General features: G+C 36.8%; 1 protein-coding gene across 1 annotated transcript in view; it reads left to right on the forward strand.

Annotated features, from left to right (window-relative positions):
- The window catches only part of LOC127445122 (Krueppel-like factor 7), a 61,882-nt gene that overhangs the window by 29,520 nt on the left and 8,525 nt on the right, over positions 1–23,837 (forward strand). Inside the window, exon 2 of the mRNA XM_051704931.1 lies at positions 17,770–18,382. Coding sequence (XP_051560891.1) covers positions 17,770–18,382 — 613 coding nt within the window. The remainder of the gene's footprint in view (positions 1–17,769; positions 18,383–23,837) is intronic.

The following is a 23,837-nucleotide window of genomic DNA, read 5'->3' on the forward strand; positions in this document are numbered from 1 at the left end:
AGCAAGTCCTTCATTTCTTCATGTCCTACTCTAAATGAACCAAGAATTGCTACTGTGTTATAAGAATTTAAGGCTCGTAAGACTTTAATAATAGTAATTACTGGATGGTTGTTAATGTGTCAGTGTGTATTTACTGTAAGATACGCATTTAGTTTCAAAGTAATTAGTAGTATTTTATCAATAATTAAATGAATAAATAAAATATCATTAATAAAAAGTCTGTGTAAACAAATTTGTTAAAATCTGTTACAATCTTAAATTATCTCATCATTTATTAACAGGCTGCAGGGGGAAGTAAATTAAAAAATAATTTCTTATTTCTAAATATTTCTTCCTCAAAAGCACTAAAAGAATCATTAATTGAACCATTAAGAAAATGAAATCATTAAGAGGTAGTTGAAATCTCTTCTGAAACTCTAGAGGAGACACATGTGCGATTACAGTGGTCTTTTTCTTAGGAGAAAAATTCGAGAAGCAGGAGAATTAAACAAAAATCTCTATTTAATCTCACTGCTTTCTTGGAGAAACGACCGAGATATCAAAGAGATCTCATTTTCAATGTTTGTTTTTTTCCCTATGGGTACAGTGCATTCAGTGTAGGGGTGTGCAGTGAAGCCATTATCTGTATTTGTATCTGTATCTGTTCATATGACAAAATTATCTGTATCTCTCTCTGTATTCGGATAGAACCAAGTGTGGGCAGGGCTTAAATCGGAAGTGAAACAAAACTAAATGAAACGGCCATTTTTAAGTATTATTCTTACATTTATAGTTTCTATTAATTAAATATGCTTTGTATTTGTCTTTTAAAAATAATAGCCTAATAATAATAATAATAATTATATACAATTATTATTTTAAAAAAATATTATTTTATTATTATTATTTTATTATTAGATGAAGCTGAATTTGTAGGCTACATTAAATATGTTGTGTATTTCTCCTGCTGTATGAAACAGAATTTTCATTTGTCTGTGCATGTATAACTATGTTATTCTGAAGGCTGGCGGTGTCAAGCAAAATGTGAAAGTCAAGCACACATTTTGCAGTGATTAATAAATACAAATTCAAACATTAAAAGAAATTTAAATAAAATCAATATAGCCTACAAACAGGTGAAAGTACCGTAAGTCTATCAGGAATTTTTATGATAGGACACCATTATTTAGTTAAATAATATTAATAATAAATGTTAAATTTATATAGCACCTTACCAGAGTTCAAGAACACTTAACATTTTCAAATTTAGCACAGTTTAAAAAAGAAGAAAAAAAGCATGTTTCAGTTTCTTCATTTCACATAAGGAGGAATATTCTGAATAGATGAAAACCCTTTAGAGCATTTAAACTTTTATGGAGCATTTTAACTTTTTTTCAGAATAAAGTCTTAACCTGATCATTTCCTTAATCGCTGATTTGAATATAAATGTGGTCAACTTTTAAAGACGGATAGACGAGCTCCAACGTGAAATCATCACTTCAGGTCAGGAATTTAACGTCACGATTAGGTTTTGGTTAATAAATAAATGGGAATCACGTGTGAATCGTGTGATACATTAACAAAGACATTTCAAGAAGTGGAAAGTGTATATGATGTCAAAAATGTTTTGTATTATTCGGATGAATCCGTTATTCATTTTGAAGTCGTAATCTGTGCCTTTCCGAATAAGGTATTCGGCTTCAGGCACATTACTAGTTCAAGGTATACATTTTATCACTATTGGGTTCCCTAGAAATGACCTTGGCATTGCTAGCGCCATAATGTACCACTTGAGCTACAGGAACTCAAGAATGGTTAAATAATGATTAAATCATAAAATCTATGAAAAATATATTAAATTGACTTTTGGAGGCACCCAGGTTGTAGTTCTGTTTAAATACTTCTATTGCTTTTATACGTTCTGTTTTAGCAACCCTGGTGAGCAACACTGGTGAGGTTCTAGATTACAGAGCACACAAGTGCTGTTCCATGCCTGACATAGTTTTGCTGATGAAACATCTGACTGGGCTCTGAACCCATACAATGACCTCTAACCTGGGATTTTTTAGCAAGCCACTATATTGCCATTATCAGTGCATTGGGTGCAACTGATTAAAGCAATGGATGAGCTGCTATGACTTGGTAGCATAGAAGTCAGCTTTGCCAAGCTTATTGGCCAGAGTTGTCGACGGCTCATTGCACAGGCACCAACCGTAACTCAACAGAGCCTTGTATGAGTTGGGAATCAAGAACCATGAGCCATGCAGTTCTGCTTTGCATGAATCAAACATAAACGCCTAAATTTGGTTAAACAGCTTAATAGCATAGTCATACTGTTGACAGGAAATAACAGCCAATGCACACTCCTTGTAAGCCTCCTTCCTCCCACAGTGAAACTAACTTCAAATGGTCTAGCACTGATTGATCCACACACATCAGAGAGCTGGTTTATTGCTAATTACATTGCCTTTCCCCCTTATGTGTGAGCATAAGATTAGCACTAAAGCTCAGGAGGGAACAGAACACTTGGAGCGCTTTATTCGCCTTCGGCTTGTAAAAAATGTGCCAGGGCCTCTGTGCTCGAGTGTGATTTCTTAATTGGCATTATGTCATATCTGCTTTATTGGCAACAACTAGTTATCAGCCTCAAAACGCATGCAACTCTGAACCCTTAGCACCTTTAAATGAGCTGCGGCAAGCATCTCCAATAAAACTTCAACCTGAAGATATTCAGTTTGCAAAGGTAGCTTGATAAGCACGTGCATAATTAAGCCATAACCCTCCTGCTCCCATTTTGTGCGTCTGTGCTGAATGCAGTGCTGGAAAAGGACAGGTCCATATATCAACAAGAAGATGACAAAAGTCCTCCAAGGAAACATTTACATCTTTAGCTGAGGCCATTGTTTTGCCCCTCACTGCACACGGTCCTGTTAATGCTTATGTCAACAGGGCTCTTCATGATCCATTTCATGAGTGCCAGCTTTGCTTTTATGGTTACTTAAAGGTGTCAGGAGGCATTAGCCTACATTCAGTTAACGCCCGTGCTCCTTAATGTGAGCATTTGTACACTTAGATCAATGTCATTCCATTGGAAATGTCAGTGATGATGCTAAGTAGAAACTACTTAGGTTGATTTGTTGTTGATGTTAGTTCTACAATATCATGGAAAACCTTTAGGCCAGAAACATGATATGCAAGTACGTAAACACAGGCGCAAATGCAAATGCGGACACGAATAGAAATGCATCGCGAGCATGCAGTCCGATTGTAAATGTTTAGTGTGCAGTCTTGCGTTACTTGAATTTACAAACCTCAAAAATCAAGGGGGTGATAGAGTTGCCTTCACATGTCAGTGCCATTAAACCAGATGTGGTATTATCTAGGTAGCTAGATATAAACATGCAGACAGTTTAACTAACTTGCTCAAAAAAGATTCTCTTCAAACTGTTGCTGCGCTGTGACAGTAGTTCACCTGAAAGAGAAAATCTGACTGTAAAAGAAGACAGTTTGCACCGATGCCCGCTATAATGCCAATTGCGACAACGTGTATTTGCATTCAGGGTCGGTACTAGGATGTGATTTTTGGTGGGGCACTTGTATGTTTAGGGGGGACAATGTTGATCGTTTCACTGTCAGTCAGGGCAGGGGCATCAGAAATTTCTGGAGGGGCTCGAGGCAAATCTACAGGGTCAATGCCTAGACCATGCCATGTTTCAGAAACTCATCGACACACGAAATCAAGCTTGCTTTGCTAGAACTGTCTATGTTTATGTATATTTTGCACCTTAAAGGCTGAAGTGTGTAATTTGCGTGCAACTGCCATCACCATATTGCTATTTCAGGCAGAACAGGATGCTTAAACAAATAGAGGGATGTTTCGATAACAACACAGAGCCACAGTAGCAGGGTTTCCATCTACGTATTTATAAGTGTGTATAATGTATTTTTTTTATTATTATTAATTTTGGTGTATCACATTAAAAATGCTGGATGGAAAAACCAAGATGCAAAGAAAATCTCTAAAATGCGCAAAAAAACTGCTCACTTGAGGTGGATAATTTTTTTATTCGATAAGAAGACATGCACTTAAACTATGATGGAAACATGGTTACCGAAATAATAAACATGTGCATCAAAAAGTCATGTGACTTTGCATCAGCAAGACATGTGAATACATAGTTTATATAATCGGAGTGTCTATTTGCACACCGGTGTTAATAGCATCTGCCACACAGTGCAGCTGTTAAAAACCCCGATAGTCTGGTGAAACCACGGAAATATACAACAAACTAACCATTAGATGTCACTGCAATGGCACAGGGTGTAAAGACAGTGTGTAAATGCGTACTGTTGTCCTAGCAACTGTGGTTGGAAATCGAAAACTTGTTTGTCCCACCCTTTTTCCCATCCGATTTCCTGTTTCCACTCTTAATATTTCCTTTAATACTACTTCATATAATAGATCAAAATTAATATAAATTTTAATTTAACTGCAGTGATTTAGTTACTGTGAATGTCGAGAAGTGCAGAGAAGGGTTTGATCCAGAGGCTGGTCTGTCAATCGCACTCGTTCCCACGTGAAACCATGGGTACTGTAGTAAAACCAAGGTTATTTTTCCTAAGGTAAGGTTAGGGGTAGGTTTAGGGGTAGAGGTTAATGAAGTGTGTCTGTGGGACTCTAAACACAATAAACACACTGCAGTGATGCCCATACTGTATGTTAGTATTTAACTATGGGTGCAAATATTATCTGACACTATTTGCACCAGGGTGCAATTAGTATCATCCATTATTTGCACCAGGGTTAGTGTGCAAATAATATCTGCCACTATTTGCACTGGGGTGCAAATAGCATCTGCCTTATATAATTTGCTCAGTGAATATCATCAATATTTTGTCTCCATGCTCTAAACCCCAAGTAATTTATTACATTGAAAGAGCCATAGTGGCTTCCCCAGTAATTGCAACTTTCATTTCCATTTATATTTTGTGCCAGTTTCCCCTGAAGTGACGATTTTTTTCTATTGAAGACATGGGATGGAAACGCTGCTTTATTTGCAAATGGTTTTTGCGATGTCCTGATTTCTCACATAAATTGGAAACATAATTAGTGTTTCAACTTTAGGTGAAATCAACCTACAAGTGGCTTACGTATAGTTGACTCTGCATATTAAGCTTGAATACAAGCATAAAAATTACATGCATCAGCGTTAATCTTCATATGTTGTCTCTTGATTATTTGATGCATGTTCAAATGTGTTTTGAATGTTGTTGTAGAAGTTACAAAATACATGAAGTGAATCTGATTTTCCTTATTCTTCAAGAACTTTTGTGGTTAACTCTAGAAATGTCATCTGTTGATGTTCTTTGACCCCACCCATGGTTTTGACTGTACTTTGCTTAAATGAGTTCACATTTACTATATAGTGTGCTGTTCAAAATTGTTTATAATTTTGACAGATTATACATCTGTATAATTTGTCAACATTATTAACTGTTTTTTTACTAGACTATATAGTAAATGTGAACTAATTTAAGCAAAGTGACATCAGTAGTTGGGGGGCATGCACATCAACAGGTTAAATGCTTCTCATATCCCGTAAAGTCTCCTTAGCAATATTTGAGGCTAACCTCTATGTTGTCTGGCTCTTGCATCTCCTCCGGTGTGTATGCCTAAGACTACGTGCAAATGTGTGTGTCTGCAAGCCTCCTGCAGATGAGATGTGGGTTATTTTTAGGCGCTGCATGGCGAGGCTGTAAATGGGAGGTAGGGCGAGTTGTGAGGTCCACTGTTGATGAGATCACACATGGCCCCATCATTCCCCCTGTCCTATCGATCAACTGAAGGGGGATTGTGTCTCAGGGTGCCTCCAGCTGGCCATTCCCTTCCTGAATCAATGTACTGGCAGGTGGTCATTTGTGTCGCCCCCCTCTTCCCTCAGCCCAAGTCTTGCATTACAGATCAATGACTGATCAGAGAGTCTGGATGAGTTTCACTTCTAAGCCCATCCATCAGGGTGTCATCAGAGTAAGTAGATACCAGGAGTCGGTTTGTATATCTAATAGCATACAGTTTTTACTATTTTTAGTTAACCTGACAATTTTTTTTACAGAGTATGTTGCCAGTTGTGTATGTTCATAATGGCACTCAACCATACCTCCCGTATTTAATTTAGTATTCAGGATTTAGACTAACCTTCTATATCTACTATATTTGCCAAAATGTGCAGTATACAACCTGCAGTATCCGACAATGCAATGTGCTTGACTTGGCCTTCTGTTTCCAGTGTAACAAATGAACCGATATCAACTGCAGTCTACTTCAGTACTCAATAGTGGATATGGCTGCCAAAAATGTAACACATTTTATAAAGTTAAAAAGAACATTTTACCCCAAATTGTATTAAAATGTAAACAATGCACACATTGCGAAGTTAATATGAAGAAAAATGCTTGTTACACATACTGTTGTAGTATGGTGTTGTAGTTATGGTGTTGTAGGGGGAAAAATCTAAACACCCTTTAAACAAAATATATTTACTTGAGAAACAAAATTACATAAGATATTAAGTTTTGTTTTCTGAGAAATCTAACATAATTTAATGAGGTTTGTGCTTAAAACAAATTTTAAAAAAATGGCATTGGGGTTAGACAAATGGCATGTAAATGTATCTTGTTTAAAGGATGTTTAGATATTTTTACTTGAAAACAAGACAAAAATAGTGAGTGCACACTAAGTTTGCAGTACACATAGTACTTTTAATTACTATTATTCCATTCAGAACACAGCCCTTGTCTCTTTAGTGCACTTAAAGTGCATTTAATTGCATATACTCTTCAATGAAGGCTGATATGAAACCATCACATGTCACTGCAAACATTTCTTCCATTCTTGAAATTGGAAAAACCCGTTGAACTCAGGTACCATCCGCAGAGAAACCGATTACTCTCTGCAAGCATATTTTCTCCTTTGGAAGCTTTTGACAAATACTCCAGGACGACGATCAACTAACTAACCTGACAAATAACTTGTTATTCTGTTCAGAGAGCTTGTTGCCTTCCAACACCACAGACTCTAAGCTAGGAACAGCTGATGCTAAATCATCTCCCAAAAATTAATAGAGCATTTCTCTGTCAACTCTCTTAACAGCTGTTTGCATTTGATTTGGATGCCTGTGCTGCGTTTCTTATACGGGCTTCTCATTCATTTTTAGAACCAGCTTGTTTTATTAGCTTTGCGCTCTGTCTGCTGGAGGGAGGTAGCATTTCTATGTTAATTGCACGCCGCATGACGGTGTCCCCGCTGAGTGCCATGGCACAAGGGGAAGATTGTATGGGATATCTCCAACTCATTTCTTAGATCAGATTATCCTTTTATTAGAGGAATAGTTCCCCAAAATGAAAATCCTGTCATCATCTACTCAACCTCATGTCATTCTAAATCCGTATGACTTACCTACCGCATCATTTTGAAGAAGGTATTGTTAGTTTATTTCCATGCAATTACAAAAAAAAAAAATGGCATTCAAACTTCAAAAAGGATGCAAAAGCACCGTAACAGTACTCCATACAACTTGTGTGTTAAATAAGTCTTCTGAAGCCAAGCATTAGCTTTGCGTGAGAAACAGACTAAGTCTTCAATCTAAGACTACAGTTCTTTTGAGTTGGATCTTTTCTGAAAAGTCTGAATGATTTGTTCATGAATCAGACTAATCCTGTTCTCAAGTTCAACTCAGTATGTAAGTAGTGGGTTTTTTGCACAAGTATACATGGTACAATTCGTAATCAAATAATAGACTATGTTGTTTGCACTCCGTTCAGTTAACAGTTTAAATACACTCGGTCACACATCACCTCTGTTTTTTGGATTATATGCACTACGCCTAGGCCAGTTGTGGTCCGATTAACATGTATACATGCTGGACGAAGATAAGCTTCAATCACATTATCTAGGTCTGTTAGTCTGACTTTGCAAAAATCATACTAGTACAATTACATTCGGAAAAAAGTGTTTACATGACATTTTAAAAAGATGATTGTTTATTGTTGATTATTGAATTATTGTTTTAGTCTAACTGAAATTTTTAAAGTGCATGTAAATATACTGACTGACACAATGAGCCAGTCACAGCGGTTTAAGAGTTAATATCAAAAAAAATGTATGTCTGTTCCTCACACAAATCTACCGGATGACTTCAGAAGACTTGGAATACAACAGATGGGTCAAATGGACTACTTTTATGCTGCTTTTTTTGTAATTTTGAAGATTCTGAAAATAATTCACTTACATTGTAAGAGAGGCCAGTGTAACCGGTCCTGTTGGCCCACTCTGAGCGGGATTCGAACCGGTGTCAGCCGACATGGGAGGCAGGGGCTCTAACAAGGAGGCTAAATGCTATTGACCCTAGTGTCAGTTGCTAGTGTGCCTCTTGAGGCCAGCTGTCATGTACCAGCTGGCTCCCATTACACCAGAATATTCTTCAAAAATTCACCTTTTGAGTTCCACGGAAGAATGAAAGTCATATGGGTTTGGAATGAAATAAGGGGGAGTAAATAATGACAGAATTTTCATTTACATATTGTGAGCTAGGGCTGCTCGATTATGGCAAAAATCTAAATCATGATTATTTTGATCAATATTGAGATCACGATTATTTAACATGATTGCTCATTGACTTTGGAAACATCATGCATTTATTGAACTTAAAAATAAATAAATATATTATATATTAAGCCATGTCGCAATGTGTAATTTTGAGTAATCCAGTCAGTGAATTAAATATATTATAAATAAAAACTACTTCATCTTATATAATTTTCTCTTTATTTACAACTTGACAAACATAGTCAAAGTAAAAAAATGCCACATTTCAGTCTGATGAAGTGCACTAATCTTCTTTTCTTTTTATTAATTTCTTTTTATTATTATTAATAACTTTCATCAAAAAAACTTAACATCTTCTCAAAGCAATGCAACAAAGAAAATTATATATAAATAAAAAGATATATCCATAAATAAACACTTAATTAGGCTCTTAGTGTTTTAGTAATCTAACAGAAATTTAGAAAGGGTATTGATGTGTATTTTAAAAACCCAAATGACATCGAGAGAAACCATAATGAGTAGCGGGTGTGATCTGCGCTTTTTATGTCACTGGAGCACAAATGAAGGGATGACTTCAATACTCACACACACTTGTGTGTTTCAGACTATGTACACAACACCGCGCAAAACACAGCTGCGTGAGTTTGGATGGGAAGCATGTTTGGAGCATGGAATGAATGTCATTGAATTTGCTTTGCCGGTAGCTCAAGTGAAATTTCGGGCCGCAGAAGCGGATTCAGTGTCATTTTTTCTCGCGTTCTAGACAAGCTTTTCATCTAATGACGTGCAGCTATCAGTGAAAAACCATGTGTTTCATTATTTCCACCAGTCTCACGTGAAGCCCTGACCACTGATATATATACGCACATGAATATATTATCAACATGCACAATGTACAAACCTTGCAAATTGCTGTTTTCTGCTCGGTATCACGTTATCTAAAGCCAAACCAATTCCACAACATGGAGGATGCACTTTTTATTTCATAATCTCCTCTCATCTTCACCTTGAATTTGAGAAATGAGCAATCGCATCACCTCACTCCATTTATCCGACAGAGAGTGTAATGCGTACGTGTTATGTGCTGTACACATTTCTCATGTGGCAATTTTGCGTTACCACGATAGAGACGATAATCCAATCCTGGCGGGGAGCGAGTTTGGGCTTTTAGGGAGGGGTGAAAGCAGACCGCTGTAAAGGAAAGGGGTGTGCTAGATTTATAACACAAGGCCAGACGAGAGCATCATTGCAACACGAAATGTGGCACAATAATAGTTTTATCTCGATTATCTTGTTTTCATAATTGTTGGAAGCCAAAATCATAATTGAAACTAAAATTCGATTAATCGCCCAGCCCTATTATGAGCCACATCTTGTATTGCACTCACCCATTGCTCAATTTATGACGGTGATATGCTGCTGTAATGGCTTAGATTGCTAGAGGGCGTGCAGTGATAGAAGAGGAAGTGACATGTTGTCACAGGTGCACAGATGCAGAAAAGATAATTGCGCAGCGGGTTCGACTATAAGAGACAGACGTGTCAACATCGCTGCCATAACAGCTGATCCCAAGCCAGGTTCGTCAATTTACAGATGATAGATCGCCACCAAACCTGCTGGAAAGAACAGGTCACAAATCAGCAGCGATGGACGGGCTCATTAAAAAGGGCATCTACCTCTATGTGACTGACAGTGAAGGGCCGCACATTTCTCACTCTCATATTCTCAGCTGCGCTCGCTGCAGGGCGCATCACAGATGACTTACTTTATCAGTTCAAACCTCACGATGACAGTTGCTCACTCCACGATGTGGTGCGAAATGCCGACAGGGGGTCTTCACTAGCTCACTTCCTTCACCCAGTGACATTAGATACTGTTACATCTACACGCTGTGTAAGGTTAAGCTGTCTGGCATGAAGTTGTTTAATATGTATTTATTTTCATTTTGCTTACTATAATTAGGAGCTGTTGTTGGTTTATTTTTATTTATATTTTGCAAAAAGCCACTTGAGGATTGTGTGTAAAAGTGATTTTACCATGGTTAAAGGAATAGGTCACCCCAAAATAAAAATTATGTCATCTTTTATATACTGTATAATATATATTACAAATGGCAAGGGCTTTTTAATTGCCAATGTAACCCAGGGAGGACAGAGACTGACCTTGACTTGGAACTTGTGGTTCACCAAGATCATGTGTGAGCCGCACGGGGACTATGACATGAAATTCAAGCCATCTGTTGGCCTACTGAGCAATACTCTGCCTTTTTATTACCTATTTTATTTTATGGCCAAACTGTGGCGTCAAACTGTGATCAGTTTTGATTTGTAAATTAAACATCCAAACACTTACAATTCCGCAGAGAAGCATTTCAATAACAGATTGACTGATAATCATCGTACATTTGTTTTGCAGATATTCACAATTTTCACCATTTAAATTGCAAAACAATTTTCGTAAATGTAATGGCAGAAATAATAATAACTAAATAATAATAATTAATTTTCAATAGTATTATTTTTATTGTGCATAATAATAATTATATTTAATTATGTTTTAAGTATTATTTAATGATTAAATAATTATATAATTTTATTATTATTAATATGAATAATAATGTAATAATAATAGCAAATGTTGAAATGCATTATTTCTAATGTGCATAAAAATAATAATTATATTTAATGATATTTTAAATAATTATAAATTAAATAATTATTTAATTGTATTATTATTATCATTAGAATTATTATTAGCTTAGCAGTTAAACAGACATAGTCCAAACAAAGAAAAAAAAAAAAAACTTTTTCATAATAGTAATGGCAGATATACAGTAATACTGCTACTACTAATAATAAAATGATAATTAGTATTATTATTTTGATGTCCATAATAATAGTTATTTTATTTTAAGTATTTTCATTATTTAATAATTATATATATATATTTAAATGTTACATGTTATTCTGTCTTCTGACACCTGCAAACAGGCATATTTATTGAAAACAATTGAATGAACAGTGCAGGACCAATAAGAACAAACCTAACCTAATAACCTATTCTAAACAAAATTCACCCAGTAAAAGTTACCCAACATATTATAGGCAAACAGTCAGGACTGAAAATAATTAACAGGTAAGCAAGTCTAAAAATAAAATTGGCAGAGACCTTGTGCATGTTTTGCGACTTGCATTAGATATACTACAAAATATTACAGCTGTTCACTCAAAAAAAAAGTTAGCCAATAAATATGATTAAAAAACAATAGCTAGGATAGAAATAGAGGCCTATGATAAACGTAAACCTAATATATTGTCCTAAAACATGACATCCACTCACAGAATAACCACTTAAACAGCTGGCATTTCTTTGAAAAGTAGCCTACTTGATGAACTGGCAGGGAAAATATAGGCATACCTAGCGTACAATAGCCATTAACTGCTGACTCAGACCATACATTTTTGTTGAGCAAAATTAACGTGTCAACATGGTCCGGTGACAGTTAAGACCTGACTCACCTGCATCGCGAACCCCATTGTAATCAATGATGCTGTCTACACTGGAAGCGTCCGTTGAAGCATGTCGCACCGACAATAAATGGATGCCCCGTCTATTTTGCGCTGCACGCGCTGGCGCTCCTGCTGCAAGACAAATGGACCACTTTAGAACATTCGCTTTGACGTGTCCACTGCAGACAGCCTCAAGCTGTTGCAGTGCGGTGTGTAAACGGACGATCCCGGTGCAGATAGGTGAGGTGATTAATCCCTGAACTTGAGAAAATGTCAGTTTGCCTGGAACAATAAACCTACGTTCACACTGCAGCTGATGTGGCCCAAATCTGATTTTTCAGAAAAGCTGTAGGCACGCAGAGGTTTAAAGAGGACTAAAGTGTAAAAACAACCATAGTAACTTGCCATCAGTTTTGCAACTCTGCTTCCCGCACCACGAACAGTGATCCCCATTGATACTTTGCTTCTTTTGAGAGAGGACATTTTTCAGCCACAAGAGAAAGGGATCTGGCTGGAAGCAGCATGTCTTCCCACTCATGGCACGTGCCGAAAAATGCAACATTAAAGCACTAAAGCAACATTTGCGCCATGCAAGGGAAGGTTGAATAACACTTGTTTGGGTGAAGAGTATCAGTAATGCTTTGTTGATATTAAGGCCCGATGAGTATTCCGTATTAATATAGAAAAATCAAATTTCTGATGATTATATAGTTATTATTTTGTGAAAAAGCAGAAAAATCTATAATTAAATATCTGTTCTGCTGTATCAGACTCTTATTAAATAATCAATATTGCTCGGTAAACACAATATCAGTCCATCTCATATGCAAATGCTTTGAACATGTTTGTCATCCAGTTTGTTACACCTAAATCAGACTGCTCAATGCTCTGCAGTGGACGCATTCAATTTGCTGCCATTTTAAGTAACAATATCTCCTGAATATCACTTCCTCAGGGCCTGCGGAAGGAGTGGCGATGAGAAAAGGATGGCGAGAAAAAAAAATAAAGCATTAAGAAAAAAATTGGTCATCTGGTCTCTCTTTCCTCAATTCTCATGTCCCAGATGCTTCACCTTCAAAAATGTATCTGCCCTTTCCTCTGACACACAAACACACATGCGTGCAGTCTGTCCCTCGCACCCTGTCTGCCCTTTCCGGATATGACATGAGCTCACACAAACTGTCCTCGAACACTGTCTGCTCCTGTTCCTGTCATACATGTGATGGGTGACACGCCTGACCATTGAAGCCCTGTAGCACACTAGAAAATCAATCCCTTCCATGTTGGCGTGTGTCCAAAGGGCCCATACAGAGTGCACCGCTGCAAGCGTGCTGAGCTGAGACTTTCAAATGTCATTGGTTGAAATGCGATTTAGCTGAGAAATATACACGGATATACACACACCCCTCAGCAGTGTCGCTTAATGTAGAGTATCTTTGTACTGCTTCATTTAAGTGACTAATTACCCATCAATTCAAGGCACAGTGAGAAACTGTGTTTGTTTTTGTGAAAAGACAGAGGCAACAGATTTTTAGAAGTACAAATATTGGTTTTAAATTTCATGCACATTAAAGAGTAGTGTGTGCTAATTATTTTTAGGAGCTGTTTTTGATTTTTGCCTGTAGTATTTCTATGTGTGTGTTCGTGAAACACTGTGTCTAAACCAGACATATAAATAATTAAAGTTTTTTCCTAACTATCGCGATGAGTGATAGTCAAGTCATTTTTATTTGTATAGCGCTTACAACACACATTGTTTCAAAGCAGCTTTACAGAAAATCATGCTTTAACAGAAAATGAAACTGTAATATCTACTGTATAAAGTCATCATTGTGCTGTTTGATAAAAAATAATTGTAAATTGTGTATAAAAATAAATAAATAAATAAATAAGAAAATAATATTGTATTTAGAATCCCAGTGAGCAAGCCGAAGGCAACTGTGGCAAGGAACACAAAACTTCATAAAATGGATAAATGGAGAAAAATAACCTTGGGAGAAACTAGGCTCACCATGGGGGCCAGTTCCCCTCTGACTAAACAGCATGTATATAATGCCAATATTAGTTTTAAAAACCTTTAGTTATTTTTGTATGTGTAGTGCAAGTCATGGTTTAAAATTAGTAAACTAAGTGTTAAGGGTTAGTGTTTAAACAACAAGATTTTGTACGAATTGTAAGATTAATTAATAATGTCTTGGAAGTCCATCCTGGATTAACTGCAGAAGTTCGCATAGATGCATTGTCCTTTGTTAGTTGGCTAATGTAGGCTTTTGTTGGCAATTAATTGATAGTCTATGTATTCTGTTTTAAGAGTGTAGTCCATCAATGGACCAAGGTGATGCAGTCAGAGATCAGTGAGGTGCATCGCAGTTCAACTGGCAGGTCATTTCGGTGAAATTCGGTGAGGTCCATCCTAAATCCAAGGTTCAGGCTGTGTTACATGAAGTATCCCATCTCTTACGGTTAAAGGTGGCATCAGTTCATCCTCTGCAGTCCATCATAGTAGACTGAAGTGATGTCTGGCTGGCACAGGCTGCAGTTAGTCATCATCATTGGACATTTTATTGGTTGTTTGGTTTCTATAGACCTTATTCACCGTCGTGACATCTTTGATTTTTAACGGGAATGAAAACTGTGAGGGATTGACTTTGGGGGATTGACATGTCTTCAATACCACACATGGAACAAAGCTGAATAAAGTTCCTACTGTAGATCCCATCTGATTTTTCACAACTCATATTGTCTGGAGTGTTTTGTTTATGAAATGTTCTTGGAAAGATTTTTTTAATGTTTTGTCTTCGGAAAGTTCCAAAACACTTTTAACTGCAGTACAACCCACTGAAGAGACACTACGTTTATCCCTCACAGCCTCATTGTCATTCCCGTTAAAAATCTAAGATGGTGCTGCTCTGTCTATGTCTGTGAAATCTCACTGGTCCAAAATCCCACTCCTAACTTTACATTAATGCTACCTTCATGTGCTGGTGCATTCTTGTATATTTCTTGAGGAACTCTTATTTTGACACCGTAATACATTTGCTATAGCATATTATATGATGGAATTTTGGTCAAATACATTATATTTTCTCAGTGCACAGTGCGTAAATTAAAGCACCGGTGCTAAAATATCAAAGCTAAAAGAAAAAAAACATCTTTATAGATAAAGAATTGACATGTAATCACAGATTTGCATATATAAACTAGCTGACAACAATTCTTCAGCAAGAAACTACATAGCCTATGTTTTTCTAAAAGAGAACAGCAGATTCTTTCCAACATTTGTTTAGAAAAGTCTATGTTTAAGAATAGTGTGTCAAGTGAAATGACTAGCCTATTTCAAATTATCAATTTTCATATTGCTTAGAGGTACTGCAATGACGTGATCAAGACAGTTATGTAAAGATCTGTATTTCCAAACTGTAGCATTTCTGTCAGCAATAAATGCCATGCATTCTGATGTACTTAGATATTCCACAGAACTAAGTGCTGAGTGATATTTCAGGTAATATCAATTCAGCTATGCTCTGTTTACCCAACTCTCCCGAAACCTTCAAGTTCAGGGCTGACATTAAAATGCTTTTAACGCTGAGAAAATGGCAGACGCTCCTTTTATAAAACGACAAGCAAACAGTATTGCCTAGCAACAGAAGCTGCACCGAACTGCCGTCATGTTTGAAGCTAGAAATTCAAGATACAATTAAGAGGGCCAGTTTGTCTGAGATGATAGGTTACTGTTTTTATACCATGTTTAAAAGGTTTGGGTCATGTTATATCTTGCATTACTGCATTATATAAATTTTTATTCATAACCATTTTCCACCCTCAGTATGACACTTGGAATTTAAGAGGCTGATTCTGCTACAGAACTTTGAAGACTTCTATATGTAAATGACCTATGTTTTTATTGGCTAGCCTCCATGTATCTGTGTAGTTCACACTGTCCTTTATCGAAGAAGGCCAAGTTTCTGAATGTTGAATGGGTATGAATATGTAAATATAGGAAATGTAATTGAAGATGTTCACAGGGATGATTTCTGAACAAGACATTTTCTGCAAGCTGTACTATTTTTGTGTCATCTGAGAGCCAATTTTCAAAAGTATTTCTTTCCTTGTATGGCAAAGTCAACAGTCTTGAATTGCATAGTGTGAAATGCTTATTGACAGCCAATTAATTGTCATCATGATGAATCGTATCCTCCAACGAAGTTCTGGTAGTGTCAGAAATTTGTGCTAAAGAAGTAAGAAAAGAAACCTTCAGAAAGACTTAAATCCAAGTCTGATGGCTCTCTCTCTTTCTGTGAAGAGCCAGTTTTGCTCTACATAAAGCGCTCTAACAAGCTATTCAGGCCAGGTCTGTTTCTTCAGCTCTGGAGAGCTCCAGTCTAGCCTGTATAATCAATCACAGTGTAACCATCTATTCCTGAAGTCCTGCTGAAACAAATGATATGCAGTAGCAGTCTCAGTACCCAGTTAACGGTCCAGAAAGGGGTTACTCTAAAAAAAATCCCATTGCATTGCATTCCATGTTGCACTAATGAGGTAGTTTAGACTGGATAATTATCTTGCATCTAATTGCTTGTGTTGTTAAATTGGGTTGGACTTTGGAAAACAGAGGGTCAAAAATAACTGGAACACTACTGGATAAAAATTATAATCTAGTATAAACTAACAAAATATATCTGTTGCAGTATTACAAATGTCACAAATTATCGCAAATATGAAAAATAAAGGCAAACATTACGATTTTATGACTGAAATAAATGGACATCATTCATGAAATACGAGCAGAACTAATTTCTGTTTAAATTGAACGTTTCATTTAGAATGTTTTTACGAACGAACTGTCACTTTTATGCAACAATTTACATAAGAATTATTTTACTATTTACGTAAGGATGGTTTTAAGAACCAATTGTTGCGTTCATGCGACAATTTACATAAGAATGGCTTTACAAACAAATTGTTGCATTGCGACAGTTTACTGTACATAAGAATGGTTTCCAAGCGAATGATCACATTCATGCATTAATAAACATGAGCATGGTTTTCTGTACTAATTTCTGAAGAATGTTTTTTACAAACAAATTGTTGCATTCATGTGACAATTTACATAATTATTTCACTATTTACATGAGAATGGTTTTATGATTGGATTGTTGCATTGTGACAATTTACAGAAGGATGGTTTTCAAATGATTTAAGAACAGTTTTATGTATAAATTGTCAAATTCTTGCATCAATTGACATGGGAATGGTTTTACACACTAATTACAGAAGAATGTTTTTGTAAGCAAATTGTTGCATTTATGCCACAGTGTACATAAGAATGTTTTTACAGTTTATGTAAGAATTTTTTTATGAACATAATTATTGCACTCATGCAACAATTTACATAATGATTTTACTATTTACATATTTCAAATATTGTATGAATTGTTGCATTTATGTGACAATTTACATAAAAATGGTTTGCAAATGATTTATTGAACAACAGTTTAACAAACAAGTGTAAAATCCAGTTGTTTTCAAAAGGTATTTCTTCTAATCTAAAACACATGCTAATTTAATGCTGCCATGATGTTAGGTATTTCTTGCCTCTCTATGTTCAAGATTGGCAAAAACCATTTGAAGAAATGTTTGGGGTAATAACAACTAAACATTAATCTTTTTCTTTAGACATGCTTGGAGTTGGAGCGCTATCTTCAGACAGAACCCAAGAGGCTCTCCGATCTTTTTGACGAAGAACTAGATGGCTTCCTCACCCCCTCCTTTATGAAAGAAGATGGTGATGAAGATCTTTTAGACCCACTCCTTCCCAGCCTCAACAACCCCCCCAGCCCTCCTCCTTCTCAGCTCACCCCATGTAAAGAACCCCTCTCCTCCTCTCCCTCCACTTTGACCTCTCCAGACATTACTTTAGGGGTCAACGCCGCCCAGCTGAATGCTGTCACCTCGCTAACACCGCCCTCATCCCCGGAACTGGGCCGTCACTTCATCAAACCCACCCACACACTGAGTGCCTCTCCTGATGGGACCCTCACGCTAAAGTTAGTGGCCCGAAAGGTGGGTTTGGGTACCGCCAAGCTTGTGGCGGCCCACCCTCTTCCACTTTCTCCGCAACATGGGAGCAGTGGTGCGCAGAGCGACGGGGAGCAGAGTGGCACCTGCACCATGGGAAATGGCGAGATGGCAGAGAACAAGAAGAGGGTCCATCGCTGCCAATTTAACGGGTGTCGGAAGGTCTATACCAAGAGCTCACACCTCAAGGCACATCAGAGGACACATACAGGTAAGCACATACAATGGGCAGTATATCGAATATGAACAATGTGGCCTATTCGTGATGATTTTGCTGACAATGTGTACTGTATTTAAGGAGAAGCGTGTAACTTCTGCACCATAATTACAGTTTTCAAACAGTTTTCCTCAAAACTTCCTTGTCCCTCTTTGGTCAGAGTCAGACAAACAGATGTTGCTGTGTTGGGCTGCTCGGGATGCTCAAATATATAACAGTATTTTAAAAATGCCACAGAGCCTCATTGTTTGCACTTTTTGAGGGAATTAACCCAAAAATGGCTTAGATAGTTGTCTTTTTTTGAATTGTAAGTTATCTGAGAAAGTATTTGAACATAAGAAATGTACTCATTAAACCTTTAAGCAAAATTGTGACAATAGAAATTATTTTAATTGGCTTTTTATTTGCCCATTTAGTTTTCTAAAAACCAAGTCAGTTTTAAAAAATGCTTAATGTGTTACCACAGGCAATGCTTGTTCCTGCCCAAAGTAACGAGGACTTGATCTCATAATTTGTTTTACGTAGTGTTGTTTTACGTAGTGTTTAAATAACTTTACGGTTTCAGTTCAAGCTCAATCGACAGAATCTGTAACATAATGTTCATTACCACAGAAAATAATTTCAACTTCCACTTACAATGGAAGTGAATGGGGCCAGCCCAAAAGTGAAAAATTGCACATCGTTTCAAAAGTATAGGCACAAATCGTTAACATTATACATGTTAACATGATTTAAGTGTGATAAAATCACTTGCCAACCTTATCTGTGTAAAGTTATACACAATATTAGAAACTTTGTTGCCTTGACAACGTAATGTATAAGCCCTGTAAGCAATTTAACCACACTAAATTAATGTAGAACAGATATTTCATCATACTAAAATCATGTTACCACATTTAATGTTTACATCTTATGGCTATACTTTTGAAACAGTGTGTATTTTAACATTTATGGACTGGCGCCTTTCACTTCCATTGTAAGTGCCTTACTGTAATCACGATTTCTGCTTTTAATTTTTACTTTTTTTTTTTTTTTTTTTTTTTTTTTTTTTTTTTATTAACGAGGAATGAGTTGAAATAATTTTTTGTGGTAATCAACATTGTGCTACTAATGCTGTCAATTGAGCTAAACTTGTACTGAACCCGGAACATTCCTTCAATTGCAGTTAATCACAGCTCCCACTGCATTTTGCTGTTTAAATAAACCCTTCACCTGCTCTTGTAACAGTGACATAGAATACGTTCAGAAATACTTAGTTAAACCACTTTCATCATTAATTGTCTAAATCTAACTTAACACGAAAAACGACAAGCTGATGTACAGTAATTGATGATGCTTTGCAGTCACTATGGCAGCATGCCTGTGCAACCCCCTTGGCTGCAAACATTTTCTCAAGGTTGCAACAGTACTTCCTCAGCAAATTCGAACAGTGCAGGAAATGGCCATAATTCTCTGTCTCTTCGATCTCAATCCAAAAGCACTCAGACTGCTGTCTCAAAGCTGTCTGCCTAGTGAATAACTGCCACATGATGGATGGACTGGCTGGAATGAGACGTATTTGCCTATATATTTCTCTACATCTGCTCTCGGCCCGTTTACACACCAGAGCAGTTCTTCAGCCCTCAAAACACAAACATGCAACATGCTAAAGGTTCCCTCTGATACTTCAGAAATTGTTTTGGGTGGACATATTATTTCATGAGAATTGAGAGTCCAGAACACAGAAAATAAGGCCACTGGCAAAGCATCATTATCAAACAAGTGGAAACCAAGTAAACTGTGAAAATGGCTTGAAGAACATATGATGTAATACGCTTATAATCAAGATACAATATCTTAAAACAAGTCTAAAGCAACAGTTCACCCAAAGATGAAAATTCAGTCATTATTTATTCTCATTCCAATTCAAACTCATATGCTGTTATTTTTTTCTGTGGAACACAAAAGGAAAAATGTGAAGAATCTTCATACAGCTCTTTTCTTCACAATGACAATTCATAGTGACCTTATTTGTCAAGCTCAAAAAAGCCTTTTTTAAATCAAATACGCTACAGTGGAGGGGAAGATTTTTAGCAAATAAAGGCTTACATTCAGCCTGTACTTCTCACAAAAATTTTGAATGGCTTCAGAAGACATAGAATTTAACAGAGTCAGATGGACTACTTTTATGTTCTTTTTTTGTAATTTTTGTCGTTTTTTTTGGAAAACAGCTAGGCGAAGATTTTTCCAATTTTTTTAAATATTAATAGTTGTTATTTAAATTAAGTTAAAAATTATACAATTACATTTATGGAATTTTGTTATGAAATTGAAATGTGTAAATCTTAGAAATAAATATATATATATATATATATATATATATATATATATATATATATATATATATATATATATATATATACATACATATACATTTTGTTTTGTTTTTTGCACAGGGTTTGAAATGACATAATGTGCATAAATATAGACAGAAATTTTATTTTTGGGTAAAATATTTCTTTAATATCTTTTGCTGTTTTGCTTCTCACTTAACTTTCTCTTGTTTTAAGGATGTCTAAATGTTTATACCCCAAACAAGACAAAGATAGGCCTACTGATTATTTGCAGTGAAATCAGTACTTAAACATGCCCTGTTTTGATTGCTTGCTGCACTAATACAAACTTTAAACTCATTATGCATTATTCATTAGCCATAATCTTTCTTATCAAATTCTGTGTTGTTTTTATATGACAAAAACAAAAAGCAGAGAAGCCTTGTTAAAAATCCGATGCCAAAACGATGCATCAATTAATTTGCAATTAGCCAAATCCCATTTCCAGGGCATTATTACCACAACAAATTCCGCGAATGAGATTTGTACAGGCAGCGTGAATGGAAATAACATTGCCCTCTGGAGCGTTTTATGAATGGTGTTTGGGAGGGAGATAAGAGCAAGTTTTCAGGGGGAATCAGCGAAGCTATGGGAGGATAGAGTGGCAGCACTCATTTCCACTTTGTCTCCCGTTCGCAGTTCCATTACAACAAAGTCTGATTTGGAAAACTTGGAGAGCGGTGATGGGCAGAAAATGGCTTTCTGCTCGGTGCCGGCAAGAACTCCTGAGATAATAATGAGACTCTCTGTCTGCAGTTTAACTGAGAAAATGTAATTAACTGAGACTCAGGCACCTGTAAGGCTGCTCAGAGAGAGTGTGTGTAAGTGTGTTAGGGGAAAGGTTGTGTCATGGGGGTGGGGAGTTGCCAGGCAACTGCTGTGTCTTCGAATGGGATTATAATTGGGAATGAGTCTCCGGTCTTGCTGCTGGTTTCATCTTACACCAATAGCCTTGTCCGTGCACTTCCATTCCCGTGAGTGTGCACGCTCATACACATGCACTTAAATCCTCTTATACATACATGTATCATGTAACGTCCCGGTTGCTAGGCAACTGCATCCTCCCCTGCCAGTATGAGCCATAATTGGCTGGTGGCACAGAGGGACAGACGATGCCAGATTCAGCCGGCTCCACATCTTGCCTCCTACGTTACATTGTTGCCTGGTTGCTAGGCGACAAACTTGAGCATCCATGCCTTTCTGACTAATAATTGGCTGGTGCTTCGGTTGTAGTAAGCACAGGTCTAAACCTGTCCTGCTTAATGTGGCTAGTGTGTGAATGTAGCACTCAAACTAATCTGCAATTTATCATGAAAGTGTGGCCATTATGCAAGGTTTAGGATCATGGCCTTGACACTTAACACTTTAAAGGAATAGTCCAGGTTCAAAAGTTGCTCAATCTACAGCATTTGATTAGCAATGAACATAATATTGTGTTTACAGGAAGGCACTTACAATGGAAGCCAGTCCAAAAACATTAAAATAAATGCTGTTTCAAAAGTAGAGCTACAAGATGGAAACATTATACATGTTAACATGATTTTAGTGTGATAAAATTGCGTACAGGGTTTACACAGAGAGTCATCATTGCAACCAAGCTGTAAAACTGGATATAACTTCACCTTGAGAGGGTTAGTTAGTGATTTTATCACTCTAAAATATCTTAAAACCTATAATAGTTACGTCTTTTAAACTATGTGTGTTTTGATGTTATGGACTGGCCCCATTGTAAGTGCCTCACTAAAACCATGATTTTTGCTTTTTTTAAATATACGGTGCCAAGTCAACATTATATTTTGTGGTAATCAACATTATGCCTCAAATGCTGTCAATTTAGCTTAACTTGTATTGAACCTGGAACATTCCTTTATAGTTAACACAAAACGGCATTCGCAACCCATTTCACTTCCATATTGGGACACATTTACAATAAAACACAATATTCAGGCTATTTGAGAGTAGAAAATGTAGAGCGGGATTTGATTGGATGGTGAAAGCGGGCATTCTAAACCAGAATGGAGCAAGACCCAAATGCAAATATGTAGTTAATTTTGTCTACTTTTGACTACTTCCATACTGAAATATTTGGCTATTGGCTATCTAATAGCCTGGATGCCATAGATGATGTCAGACAAAAAGGGAAGTTGTTAAAGAGATCTTGGCACTTTGGAAAGAGAAATTACAAATTACATCTCTTTTTTTTGGGGGGGGGGGGATTTTCACCCTTTTTCACCCAATTTGGAATGTCCAATTCCCAATGTTCTTTTTAAGTCCTTGTGGTCACATAGTGATTTGCCTCAATCCAGGTGGCAGAGGACAAATCCCAGCTGCCTCCATGTCTGAGACTGTCAACCCGCACATCTTCTCACATGGCTTCTTGAGCACACTGCCACGGAGACATAGCACGTGTGGAGGCTTCATGCCATTCACCGCGGCATCCACACTCAACACACCACGCGCCCTACCAAGAACAAACCACATTAGGTTACCCCATGTGACTCTACCCTCCCTAGCAACTGAGCCAATTTGGTTGCATAGGAGACCTGGCTGGAGTCACTCAGCACACCCAGAGATTCAAACTAGCAAACTAGCGAACTCCAGGGGTGGTAGCCAGCGTCTTTACCACTGAGCTACCCAGGTGCCACAAATGACATCTCTTTAACATTTTATTTGTTTCTCCTAGGCAGCACTGAAAAAAATGGAGAGCAAATGGAATTCAAAATGGATTTTTGCCATCAACTATTATATTCACTTTCATTTAAGAAAGAATATAGGTCATTTGATTTCATGTTGACTTTAAGTATCAATTCAAGCATTGTTTTAGGAAGACTAGTACCGGTAGTTCTAATGTTAGCTTTGACTGAACTTGTAATTGCATGACAATCTGACTTATTTCATTGTCAATCTTTTAGAGTCACAGTCTTGTTTCGGAAGATTTGTGGATATGGCAAACAGTGAAGACAGGGCCAGCTGGTTGACAGTAAATATGACGTTCCTCCCCGTTACACATCATTATGACTCCAATTATCACCTCTCCCACAGATCTAAATAAACTACATCCAGCACTGCTAATGAAC

The sequence above is a fragment of the Myxocyprinus asiaticus genome, chromosome 8 (assembly GCF_019703515.2).
Source record: "Myxocyprinus asiaticus isolate MX2 ecotype Aquarium Trade chromosome 8, UBuf_Myxa_2, whole genome shotgun sequence".
NCBI lineage: Eukaryota > Metazoa > Chordata > Actinopteri > Cypriniformes > Catostomidae > Myxocyprinus > Myxocyprinus asiaticus.